At 42.4% G+C, this 21,533-nt stretch overlaps 1 protein-coding gene across 4 annotated transcripts in view; it reads right to left on the bottom strand.

The window, feature by feature from the left end:
- The window catches only part of DCAF6 (DDB1 and CUL4 associated factor 6), a 1,153,281-nt gene that overhangs the window by 874,475 nt on the left and 257,273 nt on the right, over positions 1-21,533 (bottom strand). For all 4 annotated transcript variants that reach the window (XM_044288252.1, XM_044288251.1, XM_044288253.1 and 1 more), the window contains exons 5-7: positions 17,887-18,072; positions 12,135-12,248; positions 3,571-3,697 (exon numbers count right to left, since the gene is read on the bottom strand). In XM_044288252.1, the coding sequence (XP_044144187.1) occupies positions 3,571-3,697; positions 12,135-12,248; positions 17,887-18,072 (427 nt within the window). The remainder of the gene's footprint in view (positions 1-3,570; positions 3,698-12,134; positions 12,249-17,886; positions 18,073-21,533) is intronic.

Here is a 21,533-nt window from a genome sequence, read left to right as displayed (position 1 = left end):
CTTTGCAGGTTGACATTCAAACACAAAATTACCCCACTTATATTCCCTACCTTCAGACCTCAGATCAAAGAGCGACTTCGGCCTCGTATCTGGCACCAACCGAACATCACCACTGGCGCCTGAAGCAGCCCAAGCCAGAAGTAGGCGTTATCTCCAGCCGGCTCCCTCGCGGGCCACCTCAATAATGTCCACTTCAGACGTTGCACGCTGGAGCAGAACATATCGGAACAGCAGCTGCTCTGCAGACCAGGGAAACTCCATGAGTGTCCGGTCACCATGCAAACCCGCACCCCCTGGCACCAAGGAAGGTCTGGATGTACACTACGTGCAAAATTATTAGGCAAATGAGTATTTTGACCACATCATCCTCTTTATGCATGTTGTCTTACTCCAAGCTGTATAGCCTCGAAAGCCTACTACCAATTAAGCATATTAGGTGATGTGCATCTCTGTAATGAGAAGGGGTGTGGTCTAATGACATCAACACCCTATATCAGGTGTGCATAATTATTAGGCAACTTCCTTTCCTTTGGCAAAATGGGTCAAAAGAAGGACTTGACAGGCTCAGAAAAGTCAAAAATAGTGAGCTTTCTTGCAGAGGGATGCAGCACTCTTAAAATTGCAAAGCTTCTGAAGCGTGATCATCGAACAATCAAGCGTTTCATTCAAAATAGTCAACAGGGTCGCAAGAAGCGTGTGGAAAAACCAAGGCGCAAAATAACTGCCCATGAACTGAGAAAAGTCAAGCGTGCAGCTGCCAAGATGCCACTTGCCACCAGTTTGGCCATATTTCAGAGCTGCAACATCACTGGAGTGCCCAAAAGCACAATACTCAGAGACATGGCCAAGGTAAGAAAGGCTGAAAGACGACCACCACTGAACAAGACACACAAGCTGAAACGTCAAGACTGGGCCAAGAAATATCTCAAGACTGATTTTTCTAAGGTTTTATGGACTGATGAAATGAGAGTGAGTCTTGATGGGCCAGATGGCTGGATTGGTAAAGGGCAGAGAGCTCCAGTCCGACTCAGACGCCAGCAAGGTGGAGTACTGGTTTGGGCTGGTATCATCAAAGATGAGCTTGTGGGGCCTTTTTGGGTTGAGGATGGAGTCAAGCTCAACTCCCAGTCCTACTGCCAGTTTCTGGAAGACACCTTCTTCAAGCAGTGGTACAGGAAGAAGTCTGCAAGGTAAGAAAAACATGATTTTCATGCAGGACAATGCTCCATCACACGCGTCCAAGTACTCCACAACGTGGCTGGCAAGAAAGGGTATAAAAGAAGAAAATCTAATGACATGGCCTCCTTGTTCACCTGATCTGAACCCCATTGAGAACCTGTGGTCCATCATCAAATGTGAGATTTACAAGGAGGGAAAACAGTACACCTCTCTGAACAGTGTCTGGGAGGCTGTGGTTGCTGCTGCACGCAATGTTGATGGTGAACAGATCAAAACACTGACAGAATCCATGGATGGCAGGCTTTTGAGTGTCCTTGCAAAGAAAGGTGGCTATATTGGTCACTGATTTGTTTTTGTTTTGTTTTTGAATGTCAGAAATGTATATTTGCGAATGTTGAGATGTTATATTGGTTTCACTGGTAAAAATAAATAATTGAAATGGGTATATATTTGTTTTTTGTTAAGTTGCCTAATAATTATGTACAGTAATAGTCACCTGCACACACAGATATCCCCCTAAAATAGCTAAAACTAAAAACTACTTCCAAAAATATTCAGCTTTGATATTAATGAGTTTTTTGGGTTCATTGAGAACATGGTTGTTGTTCAATAATAAAATTAATCCTCAAAAATACAACTTGCCTAATAATTCTGCACTCCCTGTAAAGAGGTAAACATTATATACTGAGATGTCCTCCTGATGATAGGCTCTTTATTACAGTGTTTAAGCCAGACCTGCGTTGCCCACATACAGATCTGGACCTACAGCAAATGCTGCAGTGCTGTTGCAACCTCTCCCCAACTGGAAGAGACAGGAAGACACTGAGGTTGAACAGGATCCTATTTATTTGTTTCCTGTGCCTATTTGGTTGGAGAAGGGTCAATCTCTCATCGTAAGTTCATCGTGGATAATGAATAGGAAAAAATGAATAAAACGTGATCATCAAGTTATACTTCGTTCAAAATGGCATTAATAAAAACTGCAGCTTGTCCCCCCCAAAAATAGGCCCTCTTACAGCTCCATAGATGTAAATATAAAAAAACTTTTGGGGGTCAAAAAAAATATATACATTTTTTCTCTGCCCTTGCACAGGGGAAGTATAGTATAGTGACAGACCTGCTGATTTTGGCAGACGGTCACTTCTGGTCTAGAATTCAGTACTTTTACAGTACTACCAGGGCAAACCTCGCAGAGCACCCCAGAACTGGAAGGGGAGAGGAGTCCAATTAAAATTGTGGCCCTGCCCTCCCCATGACTGGCAGTTTTCTTTAATATTCCTAATATGAAACAAACCTGCCAGTTATGCGCAGGAGGCGTAACCATGTCCTCTTGGTTTGCCCTATGGGTACTGTAAAAGTACAGAATTCTCGCAATGACAGCATAATGGAGATGAAAGGTCCCTTTAAAACACAAGAAAACCTATAAAGATGTGTATTGCTGTGATCATACTGACCCACAGAATGAATCTAATGTGTCATTTTTACAGCTTAGGAAATGCTGCAAAAATGAAAGCCATAAAACTTTGCAGAGTTGTATATTTTTACAATTACACCCCATTTGTATTTTTTTCCAGCTTCCCACTACATTGTTGTGCAATATTAAATGGTGCCACTAGAAAATACAACTTGTCCCACAAAAAACAAGCTATCATATGGCTATGTGAACGGAAACATCAAAATGTATGGTTCCAGAAAGCAAGGAGGAAAACATGCAAACAAAAAAAGTTGTCAGACCCAATGCGAATCAGCTATTTATAGCCTATCCTGAGGATAGACCATCACTTATTACAGGTTGGACAACCCCTTTAACCACTTAAAAGGGTTGTCCGGGTTCAGCTGAGCCCGGAAATAAGCTCCCCTTTACTCATTTAGTATGCATCAGTAGAGTATTGGAGCATTTCTAGCTCTGATGCTCCCCCTTGCCCTGCACTGCAAATTGAAGGACAAGGACTGTTTGTTTGCTTCCGGTAATGTACCCGGGACTTTATCAGTATGCTAGGCGGAGGTTTCAACCTAGTAGTGATCCCATTGATATCACTGGCACTAATAGGCGGTTTTTACCACTACCCTAGCCTGGTGCATTGCTAAAGACCGCCCATTTGTGCAGGTGACGTCACCAGGCTCACTGCTAGGTGGAAGTCTCCACACAGTACATCATCGGTAGTGATGAAATAGCAATAAAAGCTCTGATGTTCCACTCAGACATGATAAATGAGTGAAGAAGAGGTTATGTCCGGGTTCAGCATCACAGAGGCTGAAGGGGTTAATACCCATAATGGTTGTGGAGAGGTGTGTGTGTGCTAGAGGCTCCAAAATTACTTTTGCACAGGGAGCCTTGAAACCTAAAGGCAGCCTTAAATGTTATTGCTATTAAATTTATGTTTGCCATACCTGTTCCAAGCATACGGCGATCATATATTTTCACAGAACTATCTGAACATCCAACTGCAAGGTAATACGGTGCTGAAGGACATACAGCTATTGATGTAGCTGCACGTCGGCAATGGATTATAATATCCTGCAAAAATTAATTAAAAAAAATTACAACTTCATTTACCAATGTACTAACTTACCTGTGTGATTTCAGGAACACTGCTCACTTTAAAGCACATCTGTCAGCTTATGGGGGAATATTACAGCTTAGCTCTATATCAGTACTCCTAAAATATAAAATCTATACACAAGTATTGCACCGTTTGGCTGCTAGGATCACTAAAAGAATACACCAGACACCTACAGTAGCTTATGGGTCTGGTGTATTTCAGTCTGGTGATTTCAGTCTGGAGCATGGGCTGCCAGAGGCGGCATTTCATTCATGATGAGGCCTGCTCCAGCACTGCACAGAACATCAAGACCATCGTAGCATGTCAGTGTTGATAAATCAGGGCCTGATAGTTTACAGTAAAGCAAAATTCAGTATTCATTCTTCCACACCCTATTTATTTAATGTTTTCAGATGTCCCTTGATGGCAGCTGCTGATTCATTTGTGGCTACAATGCTCATAATTCATTTTTTTATGGAGCAGCAAAGCTGTTCTCTCTACATTAATCAGACTAATAATATTTTATATCTGTAAAGAATATATCAAGGCAACTGGACTTATTGTAGATTTCTTGAAAACGTTTCACTCTTTCTTCCAACAAGCTTTGTCAATTCTAAGTGACTGTACAAAAATTCTCTGGGAATAAATATGTAACTGATCAACATCTGGTAAATGATTCAGTTACATATTTATTCCCAGAGAATTTTTGTACAGTCACTCAGAATTGAGAAAGCTTGTTGGAAGAACGAGTGAAACGTTTTCAAGAAATCTACAGTAAGTCCAGTTGCCTTGATTTATTGGTTACAGATATACCATGACCTGGATACACGAGAAAATTCACAGACATAATATTTTCACCACTGCATATGACATTAGAATCCACATCATACATATTTCATAAACAGCTTTTTGGAAAATGACTATGCAAAGTGAAAATGGAATCAACCAAGTGCATCTAAACACCCCCCCCCCCCCCTCCATAGTAATACATGCTGATTACTACAGACTCCTAAATAAGTGAAAATAGCACGTGCAAATAGATGAGGTTCCCCAACACAAGTTACTACTTTCCTCAGAAAACCCCTAGAACTTAAGTAAAGTAGAAATGTTTGGTAAGTGCTGCATATTGAGCTGGGTTCACGCCAGCATTTTTATCTCCACTGTTCAAGCAAAATAGAAAAAATTATAGAAGCACAGAAGCCTTCAAATGACAGAACGAAAGACCGAATGAACCGCAGTGACTAATATGGGATCACTGATGTTTCTGCTAGAAACCCCAGCATTTTACCAGGCAAAATATATATATTGGGAGAATATATACGTGTAGAGTGTATAGGTGAGTCTCTCGCGAAAGGGGTATATCTGTTGCATAAGTACTGGCACAAGGAGAGAGCTGCAGCTGAAAGGGCTGGCCCCTGAGCTCCCAGCCTGAATAGAGTCTAGCAGGGCAATTGAATCAATGAATGAGGGGAACTCTGGAACCAAGTGAGGTACAGGGCTGGTTCTAGCTATTTTAGAATTATATTGTCAAGTACTATTTTTATATTAATCATTGCTTAACACCTTTCAAATAAAAACAATTATTATAATCTAAGAAAAAATATGGGGGATTCAGCCCGCACAACCCCTAGCAGGTGCAGATTGCTATGGCGAAATACAGATACAAACGCAAAAACACAAAATGCAATCGCACTCTGCAACCAGCACTCTGCCCTGCCTTTATGCTGGATGTTGAATAAGGCATTGGTGTACATTTTGGCCAAAGCGTAATAAGCCACCCACCACGTCAAGGTTGCCTTAATTATTATAATCTCCCATTCTCTGAACTGCCGCTCTGGTCCATCCCCTGCTGATTGTATACAAGGATTCATTGCTGACATAGAGGTATACAGCATGTGCCACTTCAGCCAATTCAACTGCTCTCCTCAGCACTCTCGTGCTATACACTGTTGAGCACAGTGAAATGCTGTAGCAATTGCAGTTTATATACCTGCATGTCATCACCGTTGCTTTGTAGGCAGGGTCAGGGGTGAGGGTGGAGTGCAGTGGTCACTTCCCTCCCCCCTGTGTGTGTGTACGCAATCGGTACAAGATGTTTCTTTACAGTAAGAGCAGTGAGACTATGGAACTCTCTGCCCGAGGAGGTGGTGATTGTGAGTTCACTAAAAGAGTTCAAGAGGGGCCTGGATGTATTTCTGGAGTTTATAATATTAGAGGCTATAGTTACTAGAGAGGGGTCATTGATCCAGGGAGTTATTCTGATTGCCTGATGAAGGAATTTTTTTCTCCTAAAGTGGGGAAAATTGGCTTCTACCTCAAAAGTTTTTTTTATTTTTATTTTTACTTCCTCTGGATCAACTTGCAGGATAACAGGCTGAACTGGATAGACAGATGTCTTTTTTCAGCCTTATAAACTATGTTACTGTGTATAAATCATTTTGACGTTTTTTTTTAACCATTAATACTGTTGATTTTTTTTTATTCGGTTTAATTTTTCTTCCCCATCTGGCTTATTTTTTGCGGGACAAGTTGTACTTTTTAATGGCGCCATTATTTATGGCAATGTAGTGGAAAACTGTAAAAAAATCCAAATGGGGTGGAATTAGAAAAAAAACGCAATTACTCCACTGTTTTACGGGTTTTGTTCCCATGACGTTCCGTTTGCGGCAAAACTGACCCATGCCCTTTATTTTCTGGGTCAATACAATTACAACTATACCCCATAATGTATGTATAGGTTTTTTATGTATAAATAGAGTTGAAAAAAAAAGTAAAATATGAAAAACATTTTTTACATCACACCATATTCTGACCCCCATAACTTTTTAATAGTTATATCTAATGAGATGTGTGGGGGCTGATTTTTTACGGGACAATCTTTAGTTTTTATTGATTCTATTTTGGAGCATGTGTGACTTTGATCACATTTTATTAAATTTTGGGGGGTAAGAGAAGTAATGAAAAAACTGGCCATTTTGACCCTTTTTTACGTTACACCATTCGCCAATTTTTAACCCCTTTGGGACACAGCCTTATTTCCCCTTAAGGACCAGCCCATTTTTTTGCAAATCTGACCAGTGTCACTGTAAGTGGTGTTAACGTTAAAAAGCTTTGACTTATCCAAGCCATTCTGAGATATTGTACTTCATGACACTGGTAAAATGAAAATAAAAATAAAAAATAATTTTTATTTATAAAAAAAAATACAAAATTTAGCAAACATTTGTAAAAAATTGCAAATTTCCAAGTTTCAATTTCTCTAATTCTATAATACATAGTAATAACTCCAAAAATAGTTATTACTTTACATTCCCCATATGTCTACTTCATGTTTGGATCATTTTGGGAATGATATTTTATTTTTTGGGGATGTTAGGCTTAGAAGTTTAGAAGCAAATCTTGAAATTTTTTAGAAATTTTCAAAAAAAACAATTTTAGGGAACAGTTCAGGTCTGAAGTCACTTTGCGAGGCTTACATAATAGAAACCACCCAAAAATGACCCCATTCTAGAAACTACACCCCTTTAAGGTATTCAAAACAGATTTCTACAAATGTCGTTAACCCTTTAGGTGTTCCACAAGAGTTAATGGCAAATGGAGATAACATTTTTGGCAAATTTTCCATTTCAACCCATTTTTTCCACTAAGAAAGCAACGGTTAACAGCCAAACAAGACTGTATCTTTATTGCCCTGACTCTGCCGTTTACAGAAACAACCCATATGTGGTCGTACACTACTGTACGGCCACACAGTAGGGCGTAGAGGGAAAGGTGCGCCATATGGTTTTTGGAAGGCAGATTTTGCTGGACTGGATTATTTACACCATGTCCCATTTGAAGTCCCCCTGACGCACCCCTAGAGTAGAAAATCTATAAAAGTAACCCCATCTAAGAAACTACACCCCTCAAGGTATAGAAAACTGATTTTACAAACTTTGTTAATCCTTTAGGTGTTGCACAAGAGTTATTGGCAAATGGGGATGAAATTTAAGAATTTATTTATTTTGCCAAATTTTCCATTTTAACCCATTTTTTCCACTAACAAAGCAAGGGTTAACAGCCAAACACTGCCCTGACTCTGCCGTTTACAGAAACACCCCATATGTGGTCGGTTACTACTGTACGGCCACACGGCGGGACGTCGAGAGAAAGGAGCGCCGTGTGGTTTTTAGAGGGCTGATTTTTATGGACCGGTTTATTTACACAGTGTCCTGTTTCAACCCCCCTGATGCACCCCTAGAGTAGAAACTCCCTAAAAGTGACCCCATTTTGGAAACTACGGGATAAGGTGGCGGTTTTGTTGGGACTATTTTTAGGGTACATATGATTTTTGGTTGCTCTAGATTATATTTTTGTGAGGCAAGGTTACCAAAAATTTTAATTCGGAAATTTTATCTCCATTTGCCATTAACTGTTGAGGAACACCTAAAGGGTTAATAAAGTTTGTAAAATCAGTTTTGAATACCTTGAGGGGTGTAGTTTCTCAGATGGGGTCACTTTTAGGGAGTTTTTACTCTAGGGGTGCATCAGGGGGGCTTCAAAAGGGACATGATGTCAATAAAAAAGGCCATCAAAATCGGCCTTCCAGAAACCATGTCGGTCCTTTCCTTTTGCGCCCTGCCTTTAAGTGATACAGCAGTTTACGACCACAAATGTGGTGTTTCTGTAAACTGCAGTATCAGGGTAATAAATATAACGTTTTGTTTAGTTGTTAACCCTTGCTTTGTTACCGGAAAAAAAAAATGATTGAAATGGAAAAGTGCCAAAAATAGCTGTTTTGGCACCGTTTTTAATTAAAAAATTTGACCGTGTTAATCTGGGGGGTTAGGTCATGGGGTATTTTTATAGAGGAGATTCTTACGGATGCGGCGATACCTAATAATTTTTTTTACAATTATTTAGGTTTTAGACTATATTATCCTTTTTTGATATCCCCAATTTGTTTTGGTATCTAAAGTCTAAGAGTCATTTTTTTTTGTTTTTTAGCCGATTATCTTATGTAGGGTATTGTTTTTTGCGGGTTGAGAGGATGGTTTTATTGGTACTATTTTGGGGGCTATATGACTTTTTGATCGCTTGCTATTAAACTTTTTGTTATGCAAGGTGACAAAAAAGTAATATTTTTGCACCGTTTTTTTTAACCCTGTTAATCTGGGGGATTAGGTCATGGGGTATTTTTATAGAGGAGATTCTTACGGACGCGGCGATACCTAATAAGTCAACTTTTTAAAAAAATGATTAAGGTTTTAGACTATATTATCCTTTTTGATACAAATAAATGTTTTTGTATCTCTAAAGTCTAAGAGCAATTTTTTTGTTTTTTAGCCGATTATCTTATGTAGGGGCTCATTTTTTGTGGGATGAGCGGACGGTTTTATTGGCACTATTTTGGAGGCTATATAACTTTTTGATCACTTGCTATTAAACTTTTTGTTATGTAAGGTGATTTTTTTTGCACCTTTTATTTTTTTGTTTTTTTTTAACCGTGTTAATCTGGGGGTTAGGTCATGGGGTATTTTTATAGAGGAGATTAATACTGACGGGGAGATACCTAATTTGTATACTTTTTTAAAAATTATTTTAGTTTTTACAATTTCTTTCTCAAGTCTGAGAACCATAGTTTTTTTTTATCCAAATGTCAGTGGCTACATTGGGATATAAATTTAATACTACATGGAAGTGTGGTACTCCCTGAAGCAACCGATAATGCAGAGGCCCGGATGATCGGGGCATGTATCATATTGAGTAGTGGTGTCCTTCCGTATCCCCCTCCTCTGTCCTTCCGTATCCCCCTCCTCCTCTGCACCTTTTTTGGGTTCGTCCCTTCTTTCCAGTATGGGGGACCACACCTGGAAAGTGTTGGCCAGGGACAAGCCGGGCGCCTACAGTTTCGGAGGTACTCCGGCCTGCTCTTTCCCAGTCCAAAAAGATCAGGGCCTTGAGGACTGCCTCATAGAACTGAAGGAATGTTCCTGTATTGCCAGCGCTCCGGGACAGCACAAAAGAGTTATACATGGCAACCTGCACCAAGTAGACCGCAACTTTTTTGTACCATGCCCGGTTTTTGCGCATCGCATTATATGGCTTGAGGACTTGATCAGAGAGATCAACTCCTCCCATATACCGATTGTAGTTGACGATATAATCGGGCTTGAGGACCATTGCCGCGGTACCTCGCACAGGGACAGGGGTGATGCAGTTACCATGAATTGTGGACAGTACAAGGACATCCCTCTTGTCCTTGTATCTGACCAGCAAAAGGTTTCCAGTGGTAAGGGAATGGGTCTCACCCCTGGGGATAGGTACCTGGAGAAGGTGGGCAGAGAAGCCGCATAGATTTTTCCGCACAGTCTCACAAGCGGACGCGGATCTGGCGGCGAGGGACTGGAACAAGGGGATACTAGTATAAAAGTTATCCACGTAAAGGTGGTAACCCTTATCTAGCAGTGGGTGCATAAGGTCCCACACAAGTTTCCCACTAACACCCAGAGTGGGGGGACATTCTGGGGGTTGAATACGGGAATCTCGCCCCTCGTACACACAAAACTTGTAAGTGTACCCTGAGGTACTCTCACAAAGTTTGTACAGCTTAACGCCATACCTCGCCCGCTTTGAGGGAACATACTGGCGGAAAATGAGTCTCCCCTTGAACGCAATGAGAGACTCATCAACCGCAACCTCCCTTCCAGGTACATAGGCCTGTACAAATTTCACCCCAAAGTGATCGATGACCGGCCGTATCTTATACAGACGGTATAGGCAGGATCACCTCGGGGAGGGGGGGGGGGGGAACATGCTGCAATATCTGAATAATGCAGGCATTTCCAGATGGCCTCAAACCGGGAGCATGTCATGGCCGTAATGTAAAGTGGGGTCTGGTAGAGGACGTCCCCACTCCAGTATTGCCTGACACTAGGTTTCTTGAGTAGCCCCAAAATGTCCTCATCTCGGCTGCACAGGGTCTAGCCAAAAAGGAGCCCGGGTGTTGGGCAACGAATTGTTGGGCATACAGGTTTGTCTGCTCCACCATTAGATTTACCAGATTTACCACTAAAAAAGTCATATTCAGTTAAGCCCACTGTGGAAATCTGGATTTCTGGTTGGCCTACAAAATCAGGAATCATGGGCTCAAATCGCTCTGGGGTATACCAGACAGCTCACCGGCAGGGTGCTCCGGTGGATTTAACTGGTGGGCCGGAAAACTAGTACGAGCCCCAGAGCTGCTCGTATTAGGGTGGGCCACAGGGTCCCTAACAAGGCAGTCCCTTTGCTCCGCCTGGCGGCGTCTCTGCTGCCTTGGGGGCTCATCATCATCACTAGAAACAGGAAAGTGGTGTCATCCTCATCCTAGCTGGGACTCTCAGACTTGGAGGCAAGCTGGGCGTATGCCTCCTCGGCCGAGAACATCCGGTGGGCCATAGGGGAGTGTGTGTCTGCGTGTGTATGTGCGTGCGGGTAAATCTTTATTTGGTGTGTGTGGGGGCACGGGTGTTCGTGGACTTATCCCTAAAACAAACAAAAAAAACGAACTAAAAAAAGGGTAAAAGATTTGAAAAAAAGTAAAAAAAAATAATAATTCAAAACCGCTGATTAACCTTCCGAAGTTGATCAGCGGTGGGGTGTGCGATGCACTAACAGTGGCCGGATGCTAAGAGTGCCGGCCACACTCAGTGTGCGCACACAAAAAAAACTGCCTGTGCCCCAAAAAGTTGGGGGGAAAGGGCAAGCGGCAGCATCCCTGGGGGGTCTAGGGTCACACAGCTGCGCTGTGGACCCCAGACACCCTACTTAGGGTGATGCAATAAAACTTTTTTTTACCACTAACTTTCCCTTTATTATCCCTGCCTAGCCCAACCTTTCCCTAATTACCTGCTGATCAGATGGGGGGTGCTGGGGCACAGATCGGGTCCTGGGGGGCAAGGATGGGTGCTGAGGCACAGATGGGGTGATGCTGGCTCAGATTCCACCTACGTGCAGCCAGCGCTCCTCTCTCCTCCACTCCAGGACACAAAAGGAGGAGGAGAGGAGTGCTGGCAACATTTGAATCTCCCGCCGCCCGCCCACCTATCAATCAGAAGCGATCCTGAGAGGTCATGTCACCGTCACCTCTCAGGATCGCAGGATGGTGATTGGTGGGGTAAAATTACACCACCGATCACCATCCTGTTCCGGGTTATCGGGTCTTCAGAGACCCGAATAACCCAGAACGCAGCAAACCGCCGGTCTAAATTGACCTGCGGTTTGCTGCAATCGCCGACATGGGGGGGGGTCACAGGACCCCCGCTGCATCTAGCCAAGGTGCCTGCTCAATGATTTCATAATTAGACTCTTACACAAATTCAGGATCTAGATCAACTTTAATTTATTTGCTCAGTCCAATATCTTAAAATTGTGCAAGTGCATAAAACTTACATCTTTACAGTCCTCTTTTGTGCAACTAGTTTTCATTCGAACATCAAACCACCTTACAGTGCCATCTTCACCACAAGAAAGAAAAGTATAGGGATCATTTGGTACAGTCATGATCTGCATTATAAAAACAAGGAATACATATGCTTTAATTAAACCCTGTAAATATCTCAGTCTACCAGTTTGGGAAAGGATGATGACATCTATGTAGACATCTGTGTACATGCTGTATGCCTGCTAAAATGATTGACAATCCTGAAGCTTGTGCACAGCACAATACACACACATGCATATTTCTGTGCAGATGGTTTACAAAGACTGTGCACTATGATCTAAGGACTTAATGATCAGCCTAAAACATATACACAGCACCTCCTGCAGCTAGAATTTGATGGGCATCTACCTTCTATGCTAGCATAGGGCCGGGACAAAGGGTACAAAGGCACTTGACCAGGACACCACCTCATGGCAGCCAAGAGAGGGGCGCAAAAATGCTCTTACTCTCTTGGGTGCTGTAGTTGGGAGTATGCACAGCTCTGAAAATAATAATTCACTGCTTCACCCTTGTCTGCTGTGCCCTCTACCAGTGCTGCAAGGTGGGCTTGCTAGCAGACTGTTTTCCTAGTCATTATCTCTGCTGCGCCCACTGATGCTGTGATCATGGAATTCCCTAGTTCGCAGCATTGGTAGGCCGCAGGAGATAAGCACATAAGACATAGCTTCTCTGCTTGGGCCCGCTCTGCTAAAGCCTGCATTGCACTTTTATGCCAGGCTTTAGCCAGCAGCACTGTACTATGGAGATCCTGCCAGTACAGCGATTACAGTAGGGCCACAGGGAGAGCATCTGTACTACCATGTACCACAGTGTACAGGAGTATGGATTCTAAAAAACTTCAGGTGCCTATTTCACATTATAAAGTAAAAAATATATAACAAATATAATTTAGTAACAAAAGTGTTATTAAAGGTTTAGGTACACTTTAAAGTAAAATTCCTTACAAGGGAATGGCACAACGCACAAAAAAGGCTCCAGAATTATTTCATGGGGAATACAATTTATTACATAAACAGACATGTCATTAGAGATTACAGGTCTTCTTTAAGGGAAACGGTCATCAGGTTCCTGCTGCCTGAACCACAGACATGAAACCCTGACAGGGTTCCTCATGAGCGATTGCCATGTTTTACTCAATCTTGTCATGTAACTGCATTGTTACCATTTTGCTCATAAAATTCTAAATGCTAATTTTTATTATTTTGTTAGTATTTTGTAAATCCACCTTTGGCTTTCAACACTGCCTGAATCCTTCTGGGCATTCTCTTGATCAGATTCAAGCATGTCTCGATCGAAATCTGTTCCCAGGTCTCTTCTACACGTTCCCAAAATTGGTGCATACTGGTCAAATCACTTGGGTAGAAATACAGTTTTTTCTTCAACTCTACCCACAAGTGTTCTATTAAGTTTAGGTCTGAGGACTATGGGGGCAATCCAGCACCTCTACTTCATTGTCATTGAACCATTTCTTCACCGATCTCGACGTATGCTTCAGGTCGTTGTCCTGTTGGGACACCATGTTGTCCTTTTCATACCCATAGCACTAGAGTGTACGAAGTCCACGAAGGCATTGAGACCACCATCAATTCTGGTTAAGTATCCAAAGCCTTTGGCTGTGAAACAACCCCTTATCATGAAGCTTCCTCCAGCAAACTTGACAGTTCTTTCAATTTCTTAATAGGTTAGACCCCTTTTCCCTTGTTTCTTTCAGACCCATTTGTACCAATCAGAGCAAAGTCTATAAACTTTCGTCTCATTGCTCCAAATCACCCGTTTCCAATCTCTACTGTCTGCTGTTATTGAAGTCAAGGTGTCACGGTCATATTTTTGTTTGACCGCGACACTGTTGCAGTGTGGACTGGTTGCCGGTGGCAACATGTTGTCGGTTTGCACATGCATTTCCCCTTTAAGGTGTGTCTCCCTGCGGTTTGGTGAGCGAGGGGTTAATCCTCTAGCTAGTGGGGATTTAGGTGTGTCCTGGGTGTGGCCACTAGCTTGTCTTTATCTGTGGCTTCCTGGCCGGGGGCAGTGGTACTCTGGCCTTGTTTGGTTATGGAGCTCTGCTCCTTTTCTGGGTGAACTCGCCCAGCCCTTGAGGGCCACCTTGTTTGACATAAATTGTCTTCCTTTTGTACGTCTTAATTGTTGTTACATGTCTGGGCTGTTATTGGTGTTTGTCCCTGCATGTATTGAAGATGTTTTCCTTGTGTGTTATGTCCTCCGGAAGGGGGTTGGTTTCCCGGAGGGGTGAACCACTAGCATGTATGCAGAGCTGCCTGGGGCTGCCATGCACCTTGCAGCTTAGGGGACCTGGCGGAGTCTGGTGTGCTAAATACCTGTGTGAGTTGCTGGTACGGCTGGTACGGCCTGTTTGGTGTTAGAGCTCCTGTACGTATGCACGGGTTCCAGTTGTGGAGACTTCGGCAGGTAAGTGTGTTGTCTTGTGTTCTTACCTGATGATCCTCTTGCTGTGTATGGTCTCTCCTTTTCCCTGCTATTAGGTGTTTTGAGACTCTTGTTCTTCTGTGTCTTGGATGAAGAGGAACTCTCACCCCTGCTACTATCTGAGGGATTATCAGAGCGACTCAGGGTCCCAGGTTTCCTGGGTATGAGCCGTCCTACCATCGGGGTCCGCTCATACAGTGAGGAGTGAGGGAGAGGATTAGGGACGCTATAGGAGGTGACCTGCTTCCCTTTTCCTGGCTTCTTGGCCTAGCAGCTATCAGTTACCCATTACATTGTACGGTGGGGGGTTTCCCCCACTCCCCACCGTGACATTCCAGACTTGTGTAATCACACGGTGCTTGCATGGACCTCTGTAATCTCACTTTTCCAAAGCATACGAGCCACCTCTACTGCAAGGTTTGTAGTGCCGGAGCAGTTAAACCTTGCAATGAGCCAATTTATTGACTTCGATATTTTGCCTTGTGGTGATTGGTACTGAGGTACCAGCCAGTACCACACCCGACTTTGGATTACGAAATGTAAATGTTTTTAAAGATGCAGAAATAACTTACAAAGTATCACAAAACTTTGGGTGAAACGAATTTTGCCTCCATGGAGACAATACATTTTAAATCTGTACGGAGGCAGCAATAGTACGAATCAACTTCGCCTCTTGGCTTTGGAATGGGCATCTGTCAGCAGATTTGTACCTATGAAACTGGCTGACCTGTTACATGTGCGCTTGGCAGCTGATGGCATCTGTGCTTGTCCCATGTTCATGTCACAGAAGGTATACAGAAAACTAGAAGACACAAATGAAGATCCGACTGACTTGATCCAAAACTAAGGAACAGGAGGGTAAGCCCTGTAAGAGCCCTAGCTCTCTCCCTTACTGCTCAGCCTATGCAAAAATCTAAATGGTAGAAAATTGCATATCCTCGTTCCTTGACTGTATGCACCTGAACACCCTATAATAGTGAGGGGACACGACCACCGGCTCCCTACACTTAATACGGAGGGAGTCAGGGTCACCTAGGATCAAGCCCACAGGCAAACAGAAATAAAGAAAACAGACTTATCTTGTGAATGCAGTTGTAACAGCTTCTAGCATCAGCACACTCCAGGAAGTTGTATAAACCGCAAAGTGATGCAGTATGGGAAGGGATGCAATCAGTGAAACTACATGACAGCTGAGAGAGGCTAACGAGATGAGAAAACGAAAGCAAAACAAAAGGAACCTCAAGCAGGAGGTTCTGAAGAACATCTGTCAGAGCTTCTCAGATGTCTGGTGGTGACAGTTCATATGTGCCCACATAGCTGAGAAACATGATGTTTTAATATCTGCAAATGAATGTCTAAGAGCAAAGGGGGCGTTGCCTTTACACCTCTCTGCTCTCTCTGCAACTGCTGCTACCTCTCCACGTTAATTGACAGGGTGATCACATATACACTCCCTGGTCCTGCAAAAGTGCAGAGGGCGCAGCAGTTGCAGACAGAGCAGAGCCTCTAGGTGTAATGGTAATGCCCCCACTGCTCCTAGATGCTCATTTGCACATATTAAAGCTCCGTCTTTCTCATCAATGCGGGCACATATGAACACGGAACCAACACAGATGCCTTCAGCTGCCAAGGGCCCATGTAACAGGTCAGCCAGTTTCATAGGTACAAATCTGCTGACAGATGCATTTTAATTTCGTATTCTTCTGTCACGACCCTTGGTCATGGTCGTGACTCCTTGGGAGCCGCATGCGGTTGCCCGCGGTCTGGTGTTGTGTCAACCGCAGCTGGGGCACTTAGTGGTTTGCCTCAGATGCGGTTGCTGCGGACAACAGGCATGCGTGCGGTTGCCCTTGGCAACGTGTGTTTGTGTGCACTTCCTTTATCTGTTTGTTGTGCACGAGGTCATGTTTGTATGCACTTAGACACCTCCCTTCACTTGCGGCAACGTCTGGTGTTGTGTGCATGTGGTGGCAGTGTCTCGGCCTGCTGGCTGTTCTTCAGGACACGGTTGCCACGCATGCCATTGCCGGCGGTAACAGGTGAGTGTGTTTGTGTGCTTTTCCCTTTGTGTGGCTTCACTATCTTCCCTGGTGTTGGAAGGGTTAACTCCCTTTCTGTGTGTGTGAGACACTGGGTGTGTCTGTGTGGGTGTGGCCTCTTAGGCCTATAAAGCCTCAGTGTTTGGCATGTGTCAGTGGGTTGCTTCAGCCATGCTTGCTGGAGCAGCCTCCTGTGTATATCATCTGCCAGTGGGGGCCACCCTTGTGGTCATAGGTTTATCTGTGAAGTTTATGTCTTGATGTTCAGTTGATGTTTTCCTTTGTCTTTGTTTATTTGCAACTACAGATGTCCTGGTTACCTGTGTGTTATGTGTGCTGTGTCCTCTAGTTGTTCTGTGGACATTAGTAGTGCATGTGTGGGTTCCAGTCAGCGTGGCTGTGACAGGTACGTGTGGAACTAGCTGTTCGCCTGTCATATTTGTATGTTGTATGTGTTTCCCCATTCCTTGTAGCTTGGCCAGTGAAACCCCTGTTCCTCCGTGTCCAGGAGGAACAGGCTGTCTTACCTTGACTCCTAGTTCAGGGACCGGTCGGAGGGTGAGTTAGGGATCCGAGGTTCCTGAGTATGGGCCCTCCTACCTTCAAGGTTGGCCCATGAAGCTAGGAGTTAGGGTCAGGTTAGGGACGCTTTAGGAGGTGACCTGCTCCCTAATCCTGTCGTCCTGGCCGAGCAGCCTAACATCTTCTGGCATCGCACGGCTGAGGGTTATACCCCTCCTCAGCCGTGACATCTTCCAACTGTCATGGCACTCACATGATACCGCTATCAATGAGCTGGATGATGCCATTTCTTGAGAAATCTTCTTCATGGCTGCTCCTGGATTCGAACCAGTAACCTTTTGATTGAGAATCAACCTAATAACACACTGAGCCATTAGGGAATGTGAGAACAGGTTGTAATTTGTACTATACAAGAAGAAAAAGATGGTTCCACCACCAGGAGCAAAATAGTAACAATTCAGTTACATGACATGTGATATGTTAAATAGTTGCAAGTTCAATTTATGTATGAGATAGCCAAGATGATTGTCTATAAAATTATGGTAGACTCACATTCGAAGCTGTAGTGGATGGTGAGATATGTAGCCTGAAAGTCAAAACATTGTTATCCTTTTGCTCATCAGTGTATTTAGTCTATTTCTAACTTTAAAACTATTTCTAACTTAAAATAGCCATTTATTTTTTTATTACTTACCTCATATGCAGTTCCATAATGGCAAGTAAATTGGCAATGTCTATTTGTCTCTGCATCTTTTTCAAGATTTGTATAGCAAATAACTCCATCACCTGAGCATGATATAATTTGCTTATCATTTGTAAGTGGCAGGAACTTTGCGCTGAAAATGTTAGCTCTGTGACTAGAACGAATTTGCGTCAATACCTACAATAAGCACAGAAGAAAACATACATTAATGGAGATTATGTATTGCGCATATTGAACAGTAGATTTCCTTTAGGCTTTCAGGTACCGTACATGCTAAACTTCCCATATAGTCCCTTATTCACTTTGAACAGTCAAATCATGAAACAAGCAAATCAGCAATACTGTATTCAAAGTTTTTTTTTTTTAGAGTAGAATATTGATTACCTATCCACAGGATATCTAATTAGTGGGGTTCTGACACCCAGCATCGCCATGCTCAGCTGTGCGAACAGGCCAAGGTGCTTCTGTGAGCACTGCAGCTAGCATTGAGCAAATCGAACTTCTCATCATAGATCTGAAGTAATTCGCTCTAACACTTTGTTTTAATTGTGTACGGAGACCTGTTTTCATACAGCATTAAAATCTATCGCCTCCGTCGAGAGAAAATTAGTTTCACCTGAAGTCGCACGAGACTTCAGTGAATTAAATTCAGTATTCAGTTTGACATCTTTAAAAAGCCAGTACCACACCCGACTTTGGATTACGAATTTTAAATGTTTTTAAAGATGCAGAAATAAATTACAAAGTATCACAAAACTTTGGGTGAAACTAATTTTGCCTCCACGGAGACAATACATTTTAATTCTGTACTAAGACAGCAATAGAACAAATCAACTTCAGATATATGATCTGAAGCTCGATTGGCTCAAGACTAACTGTAGCCTCCTCACAGTCTCCCAAACACAGCGGATGTGCTTGGTATTGCAGTCCAGGCCCATTCACTTGAATAGGACTGAGATGAGCCTATGCCATATGACTGATGAACATGAAGTCACTGGCCTAGGAAGAGACCATGGGGCTCAACTAGTGCTGCAGCCTCATCAATTATTTGATCAAAGTCAGGCCCTTACAGATCAGATACTGTACTGCTGACATATAGTATACTATAGTACTATAGGATAGATTATTAATAATTACTCCCTGAAAACCCCTTTAACTACAAACCAAACTCTCCCTTTTAAACTGAAATCTTATTGAGCTGAACAACAAACAGGCAAGATTTTAATAAAACCACGTAAGTTAAGAATTCCTGTTTCAGTTACAGGTAAATGAGACCCGAAACTTTACTTTTGAATCCAAATAAAACTAGTATGTCATTTACAATGTGGAAAAAAAGGACAATGAGCATTTATTCCCTTCTGAGCCTTGCGGTGTGCCCATACATCAGTTTACAACCACATATGGATTGTTGCTGTATTCAGGGCAAAATGCGCAACCAATCATGGAGTGCTTTTTCTCCTGGTACCCTTGTGAAAACTAAAAATGTGGGGCTAAAGCATTTGAAAATGTCCCTAAAGTGTCAATCAATTGTATGAAATGCTGTTATGGGGTTAAAACACTCCCTACACCCCTCAAAATTCCTTTTGAGATATTTCTACTGTAGGGGTACCTCAGGGTCTCTTCAAATGTGACATGGTGCCCAAAAACCATTCCAGCAAAATCTGGTCTTCAAAAACCATATGGTGCTTCTTCCCTTCTTAGCCATGCCGTGTGCCCATGCAGCAGTTTACAACCACACGTGAGATGTTTCTATAAATTGCTGAATCCTGTGTTCCAGGAAAAAATGGATTTACATTTTAATCCCACTGCAAGGGATTTCTTGTTCTTCTCAAACCTGAACCTTTCAACAATTTGATTATATATTGACATCTACCTCCCTCCTTCCTCTCTTTAGCTCTGCCAAGATAGGAAATATAACAATTTCTGACAATGCCTCTTGTATTGCGGTTCTCACCCTGGCCTCCCTGCCTTAAATAATCTGGATGCCTACCTGGATGTGTAGGCCTCCTTCTCCTCCACAACGGTGGGGTAGCTTCTGTCAGAAGAGAAAATTCCATCCCTAGAAATAATCTCCAACCCTCTCAGACCATCACCTTCCTTCTTCTTTCCCTTCTCCCATTTTAAGATAGTATGTCAAAAAGCTGCGCAAAAGCACACGGTTCAAAGATTTCTTACTTCCACACATGTATTAAAGCTTAAGGAAGTTTCTGACCTATACTCATTGCTAGGAGGCCAGGGAAGAGACTTCAAGTCATCTTTCCTGATTGACAGAGAGGGAGCTGAAAGGAGCTGTTTTTATGGTGCAGGAGACAAAGAGAATATTATCAACATCTCATGGCTTCTCACCTTGTGTACTTCTCCAGGAGAATCATTATAAACTCCTCTCCAGGTGGTACAAGAGCTCTTTTTGCATCAAAACAATGATGGAGATATAGGAGAGAGGTGGGCTCACTGTCTCACATTTGATGGACTTGCCCTCTGATTAAGCCTTTCTGGGAGGGGGTGCGGAAAATTATTAGAAAGCTCTCTACATCTGATTTCCAGCTTTCTCTAGATATGATTGTTCTGGCCTGAAAGGAACCTCATTTCACATGTTAACCCAGCTGCAAAATCATTAATCAATCAGCCCTTGCAGGAATGGTGTGCTAAGCTTAATCGGACATGTCAATTTGAGGAGATGACTAACTGGGTCAATACGACTCATGACAGGTTTCTCCAGGTTTGACAGCCCTGGCGCACTACTGCAGATTCCCTTAGAGGGACCTGTCATGAATCTTCCCTTGCCTATTGATATCCTAAGTGAATATGGTTAAGCCATTTATTTTTATTTATTTTTTATTTTATTTTTTATCTTCTTTATTTGATATGCCCATTAGGTGACATCACCGAAGTAGTACTCTTTCTTGCTTCTTCCGCCTTTGAGAGTAACTTTTAAGTGCTTCTATGTCTGTAATAGTCTTCCCTCTCCTCGAGGGTCCTTTCTTGTAAACCAACCTCTTTTTTTTCTTACCTCTTTCCCTATTACCTCTTCTAAGACCTTTTATATATTCAGTTTAATGGAAGCTATGAGTACCACGAATGAAATAAAGTGGACTAGAGCACTGTTTGTACCTTTGCTTGACAATGGCTTATTGTATCACTACATTTTACATATATTATATTTTTCTCTGTTTTCTATAAAATTGAAAATAAAGAATGTTTAAAAAATGTATTTAAAAATTTCACCTACATTTTACTTTAATACCCGTGGAACACTTAGAGGGTTAAACATCCTAAAATCAGTATTAAATAATATGAGGGTGTAGTTTCTAAAATGAGGTAATTTATGGGTAGTTTATATCAAAGTTACTTCAGAACTGAACTGGTCCGTAACATCAGTTATACAAATTTTCTTGAAAAATTAAAAAATTGTTTCTAAAATTCTAAGCCATCTAAGCTAATATTCTAAATTAAAAGATTTATAAAAAGATGCTAAAATAAAGTAGACATGATAATTAACCCACCCATGACACTAATGCTTAATGCTTTAAATCTACTTTGGTGAAAGGGGTATTCCAGTAAAGTAACTTTATTTTTGAAAAACTGCATTAAGGCTGCAAGCTGTGACCCAACCAGAACATATACATATAAGCAGAGCT

Source organism: Bufo gargarizans, chromosome 3 (assembly GCF_014858855.1).
Source record: "Bufo gargarizans isolate SCDJY-AF-19 chromosome 3, ASM1485885v1, whole genome shotgun sequence".
Lineage (NCBI taxonomy): Eukaryota > Metazoa > Chordata > Amphibia > Anura > Bufonidae > Bufo > Bufo gargarizans.
Note: the sequence above shows the minus strand (reverse complement) of the source record. Positions and strands in the feature narration are given on the sequence as shown.